At 59.0% G+C, this 10,448-nt stretch overlaps 1 protein-coding gene across 1 annotated transcript in view; it reads left to right on the forward strand.

Moving 5' to 3' along the window:
- Positions 1 to 10,448, forward strand: part of BRD3 (bromodomain containing 3) — an 18,757-nt gene that overhangs the window by 861 nt on the left and 7,448 nt on the right. Inside the window, exons 2-4 of the mRNA XM_021707878.1 lie at positions 3,753 to 3,881; positions 6,965 to 7,162; positions 9,396 to 9,637. Coding sequence (XP_021563553.1) covers positions 3,753 to 3,881; positions 6,965 to 7,162; positions 9,396 to 9,637 — 569 coding nt within the window. The remainder of the gene's footprint in view (positions 1 to 3,752; positions 3,882 to 6,964; positions 7,163 to 9,395; positions 9,638 to 10,448) is intronic.

The following is a 10,448-nucleotide window of genomic DNA, read 5'->3' on the forward strand; positions in this document are numbered from 1 at the left end:
TTGCCAAGTTGCCCGGGCGGGTCTTGAACCCGTGGGCTCAGGCAATCCACTCACCTCAGCTTCCCAAAGCGCTGGGATTACAAGCTGAGCCACCAAGCCCGGCTGGCACAAGCTGTTTTGTTCTTTTTTACTTTTGTGTTTTACTTTTTTTATTTATTGTAGAGACGAGGTCTCACCAAATTGCCCGGGCTGGTCTCAATCCATGAGCTCAGGCAATCCACTCTCCTTGGCCTCCCAAAGTGCTGGGATTACAGGCTGAGCCGCCGAGCCCAGCCTAATTTTTATTCTTTAATGTTTTTTAGAGACGGGGTCTCATTATGTTGCCCAAACTGGAGCCCAGTGACGCAGTTGTGGCTCACTGCAGCCTCTACCTCCTGGGATGAAGTGGCCTCAGCCTTCCGAGTAGCTGGGACCGCCGGTGCACACCACCACACCTGGATAATTTTTCTTTTATTTTTTTAGAGACAGAGGTCATACCATATTACCCAGGCTGGTCTTGAGCTCCTGGGCTTAAGAGATCCTCCTTCCTCGGCTGGGATTGCAGGTGTGAGCCACCATGCCCAGCCCTGCACAGGTTTTGTTTTTTTTTTTGAGTTGGAGTCTCACTCCATCACCCAGGCTGGAATGCAAGGGCATGCTCATGACCATCCCAGTGTCAACCTGCTGGGCTCTAGCGAGCCTTCTGCTTCAGCCTTTCAAGTAGCCAAAACTACAGGCATGCGCTACCACACCTGGCTAATTTTTGACTTAGTGTAGAGACAGGGTCTCACCAAGTTGCCCGGGCTGGTCTTGAACCCTCAGGCTCAGGCAATCCACTCGCCTCGGCCTCCCAGAGTGCTAGGATTACAGGCTGAGCCATCGAGCCCGGCCCCTGCACAAGTTTTAAAGCTACGCTTTGCTGCCCTCAAGCCCCAAGTAGGTGCCTCGTAGCAGAGATGAGAGTGGGAGGCCAGCGGACTGGGCCAGGCCTCTTCCCCTTAGCTACCTCTGAGCCCCACCCCCACGCAAGGCAGAAGTGGGCCCTGGAAGGCGCAGTAGAGCTGAGACCCAGCCTTTCCAGCCCGAGCCAGGGCCTTCCCGAGAAAGTGATCTTTGCCTGGGCTTTTGTCAGGTCTCTCGAGCTGCATGATGGTTCAGGAGAAGGGGCTGGGAGGCAGTGGCCCTGGGATCGGGTCGGGTCTTTCCTGGTCACATTCCCACCTTCCCTTGGGCAGCCCTCAGAGCCAGTTCCCAGGGATGCCGGCGGCTGGGGAAGTTGTGGCCCTGGAAGTGTCCCACACCAGAGCAGTTGTTTGTTTTCAACAACTGGGTCATTCTGCCTCAGTTTCCAGGGTCACCAGAACCTCCTGGTGCCTTTCTCCCCCTGGTAGACTATTGGTTTCTGGGGCAGGGTAGCCCTGGCCGTCCGTGGCCATGGTGTCTTTTAAGGTAGAATTGGTGCTTGTGCAGGTAGAACTGCCTGGCTGGATCACCCTGGGATGGGAAGTTGAGGGCCAGAACCCTGCAGCCCAGAGGCTGCCAGAGACAGGGTCTGGCCCCCATGGCCAGGGTGTGCGCCGCAGCTCAGAACCGGGGGTTTCTGGAACAGTGCAGAGGCTCTCATGCCCAACGTCATTCCATGTTGGTCAAAGCGTTTGATTTGTCCTTGAAACTACATTGAAGAAGATTTAGAAGCTTGGTGCACCTTAAAGTCACGCTCATGGCCGCAGTGCTTGGCCGCTACTGAGCTGGCCATGGACCCTCAGGGGAAAAGAACTCGAAGGAGCCTGTTTTTGGTTTTTCTTTTTGAGTTGGAGTCTCACTCTGTTGCCCCGACTGGAGTGCAGTGGCATGCTCCCGGCCACCGCAGCCTCGACCTGCTGGGCTCCAGCGATCCTTCCGCCTCAGCCTTCCAACTGCAGGGGCATGCTACCATGCCTGACTAATTTTTTTGATTTATTGTAGAGATGAGGTCTCGCCAAGTTGCCTGGGCGGGTCTCAAACCCGCAGGCTTAGACAATCCACTTGCCTCGGTCTCCCAAAGTGCTGGGATTACAGGCTGAGCCACCAAGCCCGGCCGACAGGAGCCTCAGCTTTTACAAAACTAATGTGCCACAAAGGGAGAGAAACACTCCATGTGCCGTGGATTTTATATTATTTTTTATATTAATTTTCTTATTTCTTTACTTGTCCACTCATTCATTCCTAGAGATGAGGTCTTGCTATGCTGCCCAGTCTGCTCTCAAATTCCTGGGTTCCAGCAATCCTCCCGCCTTGGCCTCCCAAAGTGCCGAGATTGTAGGCGTGAGCCACTGCACCCAGCCTGTTGGGGATTTTTAAGATGAAACGTTGGGGGATATTTTGTCCTGTCCACACGAAAACAGAAAGTCAGATTTTCTTCCAACGTCAGAAACCTTCTGGGTCCCCCCATGCCCCAGAATTCTCTCCCTCAGCCCTGTCCAGAGGGCTGCGGGTCTGAGGGGCACAGGGTGCAGGCCCTGAAGTCAGGGATCGCCCCCATCTTGCGGGGTGGAGCCCGGCCACCCTGTCCCATTCGCATCCAGACCCGCAGCACCCTGGCCTCCACTCTCCTTGTCTGCATCTCTCCCCGGGGCTCCCTGACCCTTGACCTGCTTGAAGCCATCCCGGGACGGGGCGCTCGTCCCCTCACGCAGTGTGTCCTCCATCTGTCCCCACCGTGGGCTTGTTCTCAGCGGCCCCCTTGAGACGCCCTCGCTGGTTCTGCTTCTGTCCTCCACGTGGGAAGCATGCCACCCACTCCCTGACCGAGCCCTCCTGAGCCCCCTGGTGTTAGTGGTCGCTCGTGTACCTTCCCCTGCCCCCGCCAGGCCTTAGCCTCAGCACATTTCTTGCCAGAGCCCCGTAGGATCAGTGGTGGCTTTTGCCACCAGGTCTCTGTGGCGGCCAAGTCGCCATGATCAGTGTCGGCCCACATGGCCCTGTCGCCTCAGCCCCACGGGACTTAGGACCCACCCAGGCTGGGGCCCCGGACGGTGTGGTGTTTCTGTTTGAAGCCAGCTGGTTAAACACTATAGGCTGAGCCGCTCCCTAAAGCCTAAAGCCATAGAAAGACTTGTCACTGGAAGCTCCAGCTTACCCACCAGCTTCTGACTGGACTTCACGTGGGCAAAGGTCCCCAGTGTGTGGAGGTGGGAACTTTATTTATTAATTTTTGAGTTGGAGTCTCCCTCCGTTGCCCAGTCTGGAGTGCAGGGGCACTCTCACTGCCACCCCAGCATCAACCTGCTGGGCTCTGGCGATCCTTCCATCTCATCCTTCCAAGTAGCTGGGACTACAGGCGCACACTACCACGCCTGGCTAATTTTTTGATCTGTTGTAGAGTTGAGGTCTCACCAAGTTGCCCAGGCTGTTTTCGAACCTCTGGGCTCAGGCAGTCCCCTCACCTCAGCCTCCCAAAGTGCTGAAATTACAGGCTTAAGCCACCGTGCTTGGCCAAGAGATGGGAACTTTAGACATTGAAGGGATTAGTGGGTGGCTGCGGGAACCCGGGATCACTCCAGCACCTTTTTCTTCTAGGGCGTCTGTCTCTGGGGGTCCCAGACTCTCCCCCTCAGCCATCGCATCACCCTCTCATGCTCTTGAGGTCTAAGAGGGCTGGTGTTCATCTTACCAGGCCAGTGGGTGCTGCCCTCGGGCTGGCAGTGGATGTCTGCAGCGCCCGGTGCTCCTGGCGGGTCAGTGGAACGTGCCAGGCGTGGGCCGTGCTCACCCCTCGTCCCTGTGTGTTGCAGAGGAAGATGGACAGCCGCGAGTACCCCGACGCACAGGGCTTCGCTGCCGACATCCGGTTAATGTTCTCGAATTGCTACAAATACAACCCCCCAGACCATGAGGTGGTGGCCATGGCCAGGAAGCTCCAGGTAACGCGATGCTGAGCATGGTGGGATTCGCAGCTCAGGGTAGCCCCGTGGGCATCCTAGCCCCTGGGACAGGGGCTCCCAGGTGGGCACCCAGCCGGGGAGTGAGGGGGAGCAGGCCAGCAGCCGGGTCCCTGCTGGGCCCCGAGCCTGCTTCCTGGGAACATGGGGGGACTCTGCTTTTCAGGGGCCATGGGCCAGGGTGGACAGAGCCACACTCACTGCCTGGGCTCCGGGGGTGGTGCTGTGGCCTTTCCCCTCAGGGCAGGGCATGCCCAGGTGGGACGGCAGACATCTGTTCTCCTGTGGCTTTGTGGCCTGATGTTTCTGGCAGGTCTCTGGTGAGGGAGGCCTTGTGACAGGGTCCTGTCATGAGGAATTAGGTGACAGTTCCTTGTGTTGCTTGTTGCTTTTCTGATAACAAAAGTAAAAGGCATGTGGGAGCCAGAGCCAGGGGGTGTCTTCAGGGTTGACAGGAGCGCCCCTGTCTGGCCTTTCAGCACAGGGATGTTGTGTCCATGCCCAAATCCCTCCACAGAGATGCTTGTGTGTGCCTGTGTGTGCTCACATGTGGGTGCATGTGTAAACATCTCTGCCGAGGGTGGGGGGACAACGTGCTAGGATGTAGTCTACTTTCCTTTTCTTTTTGTGGTTTTTTTTTTTTTTTTTGAGTCAGCGTCACTCCGTCACCCAGGCTGGAGTGCAGTGGCACGCTCACGGCCACCCCAGCGTTGACCTGCTGGGCTCCGGCCATCCTTCCGCCTCAGCCTACCAAGTAGCCGGAACTACAGGTGTGTGCTACCACGCCCGGCTAACTTTTTGATATATTGTAGAGATGAGGTCCCATCAAGTTGCCCAGGCTGGTCACAAACCCCTGGGCACAGGTAGTCCTCTCGCCTCGGCCTCCCGAAGTGCTGGGATTACAGACTTGAGCCACTGCGCCCGGCCTGCTTCCCTTTTCTAACTGATCGTGCAGGTTGTTGGCTTTTATACATAACAGCGCCTCATCCAGAAATTAGCCGGGTGTGGTGGCACATGCCTGTAGTCCCAGCTACTCGGGAGGCTTAGGCAAAAGGACCGAGGAGGTCGAGGCTGCAGTGAGCCGTGATTGTGCCCCTGCACTCCATACTGGGTGACAGAGACAGACACTGACACACACACAAAAAAAAGTAGTACCCATGTTATACATGTTATAGAATCAAAGGACTTTCCTCTTGGAGGAAAAAATAAAAACCATGGGTACGTGTGCACTTCTGGTATTTGTCCCCTGTTTAAGGACCCAGGACGTTGTGTAAGATGCCCTAGTCCCTTGCTCAGAACCGTTCTGAAATCCCTGAGCAGTTGAAGGTATTAATCTGGATTACCTGGGACAAGCTGGCGGTGGCGGGAGGTGTCTCCGTGCCGCAGAGTCCTGCTGGCATTTCGTAGTACGGGCCCTGCCTCCGGTCCTCTCCCGGGTGCTGCTGCCTGCTGTGTACTGGGTCCCACATGAAACACGACAGAGTGGTCCTGGAGGAAGCCACCAGGATCCCTGTTTTTGCTTGTTTGTTTTAAATTTGAGTTGGGGGTCTCACTCTGTTGCCCAGGCTGGCGCTACAGGAGCATACCACCATGCCCAGCTAATTTATTTTTTATTTTGTCGAGAAGGGGGTCTCGCTGTGTTACCCAGGCTGGTCTTGAACTTGTGGGCTCAAGCAGTCCTCTCGCCTCAGCCTCCCGAGTGCTGGGATTACAGGCATGAGCCACCGCACCTGGCCAACCGCCAGTTTTACATTGCGTCCTTTGCTCGCTGTGTCTGGAACCCAAAAGGCTTCGCACATCACAGTCGTCCTCTGGAAGCTGGGAGAGTCCACGTTAAGCGTGGGTTGAGCTTATAAGGGCTCCATGTGGACTTGCCACCAGCATGGGGCCAGCAGCTCTGACTCTGCTCCCACAAAAGGTGCTGCCAGCAGCATGACCCCCACGGCCGATGGGGCTTGGTTAGTGACTGCTGTTGAGGAGTTGCGCTGTTTTATCAACTGAGGCGTGGGTTAGAATCCAGCCCTGCAGATGACAGACTTCAGTGGCCTTCAAGGCTATTGACAGGGAACAGGTTGAGTGGCGGTGGTTTCTGTCAGGGCGCTGTAGGTCAGCGTGCCTCTGGGGCCGTCTCTCGAGAGCAGAGCCTGGCTGGAAGCGGGACTCCAGCCTGAGGAGCGGAGCTGCAGCCTGTGTGTTCACTCGTGTGGATTCAGGTGTGTGAACTTGGCAGAGAGCAACCGGCCAGGTGTGGTGGCTCATACTTGGAATCCCAGCACTTAGGGAGGCTGAAGTGGGAGGATCGCTTGAGCCCAGGAGTTCAAGACCGGCCTGGGCAGCATAGCAAGACCCCGTCTCTGCAAAAATTTAAAAAATTACCCGGGCATGGCATCCCATGCCTGTAGTCCCAGTTACGCGGGAGGCTGAGGTGGAAGGGTGGCCTGAGCCCAGGAAGTTGAGGCTGCGGTGAGCCATGAGCATGCCACTGCACTCCAGCCTGAGTGACAGAGTGAGACCCCTTCTCAGAAAACAAAAGGAAACCTCCTGTATTTCTCCCATGTGAGCCTGGGCTGCCCAGGAAGGGGATCTTCTCGGAGCCAGGCTTCTGAGGGCCTGGGTCTGGATGTGAGGGTTTTGCCTGCGCCCATTTTCACAGGCCGAGACTTGCCTTTGGAGCCAGTGTTGGGAGTCAACCTGCATGAGGCGTGAGGCGGCCATAAAATGAAGAGGTCGAGAGACCCGAGAACATAAACCGGTCCCCAGGTCCCCGTGGTTAGCAGACCCTATCCAGGCTCAGCCCTGCGGATCCTGGGCCCGGGTACTGTCAGGGCCTCGCGTCTCTGTGAGACAGCTTGCGGGCTCAGAGGCTGGCTCTGGGCTGGCTGGACCCCATGTCCCTGCTCCTGGGATGCCCTCTTGCTGGGAGCAAGGACTGGTGGACCAGTCTCCTGCAGGGTCTGACCTCCGGGGCAGCCATGGGCACCGCCGAAGGCATCTCAGGACCCCGGGACCACGCCGAGGGCCCCCGTGGCGTCCAGGTCCTCAGGGCGGCCCCTGTTGCCCCCCAGGACGTGTTTGAGATGCGGTTCGCCAAGATGCCAGACGAGCCCGCGGAGGCACCCGCACTGCCCGCGCCCGCAGTCCCCGTGGCCGGCAAAGGTGCTGAGAGCAGCCGCAGCAGCGAGGAGAGCTCGTCGGACTCCGGCAGCTCGGACTCGGAGGAGGAGCGCGCCACCCGGCTGGCGGAGCTGCAGGAGCAGGGGGGAGCTGGCACTGGGCTGGGCCCCGAGGTGGGGCCGCAAGTGGCTCAGCGGCTGAGGTCTGCCCCTTCCGAGGGCTTGCCGGGCGCAGCGGTCCAGCCGCGGCGTGGCATTTCTGCATCCCGGAGGCGCTCTGAGGACCCTCCCCAGGCCTGGCCTCTGAGCACCGAGGGTGGCTACGTGGACGTGTGTCTGCGTGGACCCATTCCTGGAGGCCTCGTGTGCCGTGGGGTGGGGGCCTGGGGCGCCCATGGTTACCACACTGCCCTGGAAAGTTCTGGAAGGCGCTGGCTGAGGCTGTGGCACTGGCGTCTCTGAGCAGCCTCAGCACGCTCACCGCCCTCCCCCGCCCGAGCCCTGTTCCCACCCAGGACGTGTTTGAGATGAGGGCTCGTCCCCATCTGGCTTCCGGGCTTTGGGGGCGGCGGAGCGGCCGTCTCGCCTCTGCCCCACTGCCGATCTGCACCTCCCCCTTAGTCATTTGCAATACGGGACTGGTGCTCCCTCCTTGGAGTCGTTCTGGGAGGAACTGAGAGAAAGGAGAATTGTGTCCCGAGCATCTGGAGGCAGCCGGGCGCGGCTTCTGGGACCCTGCGGGAAGGAGGAGGACCGCCCGGGTCGGGGCCCTGAGTCCAGGAACGGCCCTGCGGGGTGCCAGGGTGGGACTGGTGGCCGTGAGGTGAGGCCCTGGGACTGCAGGCCTTGCACTGACCTCCTAGAGGCTGCCATCCTCACCCGCGCCGCCATGCGGCTCACAGGCCTCTCCTTTCCCGCTGGGAGGGCGGCAGGAGAGGAAAGCATGGGAGGCTTGGCCCTCCGTGGCTGTGGGGCTGCTGGCAGCGAAGCATTTAAAACCCTATAGACAGCCGGGCTCAGTGGCTCAGCGACTCAGCCTGTAGTCTCACGCCTTGGGAGGCTGAGGTGAGTGGACGGCCTGAGTCTGCAGGTTCGAGACCCTCCTGGGCAACTTGGCAAGACCTCATCTCTACAATAAATCAAAAATTAACTGGACGTGGTAGTGCGCACCTGTAGTTTCAGCTACTTGGAAGGCTGAGGCGGAAGGATCGCCAGAGCCCAATGGGTCAAGGCTGCGGTGGCCAGGAGCGGCCACTGCACTCCAGTCAGGGCGACAGAGTGAGACTCTGACTCAAAAAAAAAAAGAGTGTGCCAGGTAAGCCGGGCTCGGTGGCTCAGCCTGTAATCCTGCGCCTTGGGAGGCTGAGGTGAGTGGATTGCCTGAGCCCGTGGATTCGAGACCCGCCTGGGCAGGCGAGACCTCATCTCTACAATAAATCAAAAAATCAGCCGGGCGTGGTAGTGTGCGCCTGTAGTTCAGCTACTCGGAAGGCTGAGGTGGAAGGATCACTGGAGCCCAGCAGGTCGAGGCTGCGATGGCCGGGAGCAGCCACTGCACTCCAGTCTGGGCGACAGAGTAAAATTAAAATAAAAATAAAACCCTATAGACCTGCTGTTGGTGTCAGGCGTTCTCCCAGAAGTGGGTTTGTGTAGGCATGTAAGCCTTCAGAGTCTTTCTCATCTGAAACACCATGATTTTTTATTTTTTTGCCCGAGTCTCACTCTGTCACCCAGACTGGGATGCGCTGGCACGATCACAGCCACTGCAGCCTTGACCTGCTGCGCTCAGGCAGTCCTCCCACGTCAGTCTCCCAAGTAGCTGGGACTACAGGCGTGCCCCACCACACCCAGCTAATTTTTTGATTTATTGTGGAGAAGAGGTGTCACTGTGCTGCCCAGGCTGGTCTTGAACTCCTGGGCTCAAGCAGCGCTGCCACCTCAGCCCCCAAAAGTGCTGGGATCACAGGCGTGGGCGACCATGCCCAGCCTGAGAGACCATCATTAACAACACTGCTGGTAGGCAGGCAACTCTCCTGTCACTGTTATGCCCACTTCTCCCTCACAGCGTCCTCAGTAAACCTGCTTCTCTCCTCTAAAAAGAAATAAAATCACACAAATAGCCGCGGCAGCCATCAGGTCCCCGTTGTACCACCTGCCCTGCAAATGGCACTCGGCCCCTCTGCGGGTAAGGAGGCCGAGGCCGAGGAGGTCCAGGGCGCACAGGAGGGGCGGGCAGGTCTGTCTGCCCCTCGAGGCACAGTGGGGCCCAGCGGCTCCCGGCTCACCTCCAGCCCCCCCAGGCAGCTCCGGATCCCCCCCGCCCGCCCCCACACCCACGGCGCCCTTGCTGCCCGGCCGTGCTCAGCCGCCTGCTCTCTTGCAGCTGAAGGCCGTGCACGAGCAGCTGGCCGCCCTGTCTCAGGCCCCAGTGAACAAACCAAAGAAGAAGAAGGAGAAGAAGGAGAAGGAGAAGAAGAAGAAAGATAAGGACAAGGAGAAGGACAAGGACAAGCACAAGGCCAAGTCCGAGGAGGAGAAGAAGGCCAAGGTGGCCCCGCTGGCCAAGCAGGCCCCGCAGAAGAAGGCTCCTGCCAAGAAGGCCAACAGCACGACCACGGCCAGCAGGTGGGCGCCGCCAGGGACGCCAGACCGGGGTGCTTCGCGCCTTGGAGGCGTGGGGAGGCTGTGAGGGCCTCTGCTGGGAGAGCTGGGGGTGCTCGGCCCCTGCAGGGCTGGCCTGGCCCTGGGCAGGGAAGCACTTGCCCCGCCCAGCCTCCGCGTCTTGAAGCTTTGGGGGTGTTTTCCCGATCTGAGCCCAGGGTCTTTCTTGGGGAGACTTGAGCGCCTCATTCCTGGCTCGCCCAGTAGCCAGGAGTCCAGGGGCTGGACTTGTGCCCGGGTCCACTCAGCTGCCTTACTTAGCTCTGGCTGTGGCTGGGACCTCCCTGGGGTGCCCACAGAGGCCACGGAGCAGGATGACGCTCAGGCTGGGATTCCTCCCCCAGCCAGGCAGGAGGGAGGCTTCCCAAGGAGGAGGTGACGGCTGTGGGAGCAAGCCGGCGGTGGAAGGCCGGGGAGAGGGGTCCTGGAACAGGGAACAGTGGGCACCAAACTGTGGAGACCAGCAGGACCTGTTCCTTCTGGGAATTAGGACACAGTTGGCACAGTTGACAAAGGACAAGTGGGGCAGGGTGGGTGGCTGGCCTTGGGGCCTAGGAGGAGGAGGGGAGGAGCATGGGTATCCTGGGCAGGGTGTGGATAGCTGGGTGAGCGTTGCGGCCGACCGTGGGGTGCTCAGGGCCGTCCTTCCCTTCCCTCCCTCCCTCCTTCCTTTCTTTTCCCCCTTCTCTTCTCTTCTGGAGGAGGATACAAAAGTTCTTTTGTGTGTGTGTGTGTGTGTGTGTGTGTGTGTTGGAGTCTCACTCTGTCACCCAGA

This window comes from Carlito syrichta, unplaced genomic scaffold (assembly GCF_000164805.1).
Source record: "Carlito syrichta isolate Samal-C Ts95f unplaced genomic scaffold, Tarsius_syrichta-2.0.1 Scaffold126568, whole genome shotgun sequence".
Lineage (NCBI taxonomy): Eukaryota > Metazoa > Chordata > Mammalia > Primates > Tarsiidae > Carlito > Carlito syrichta.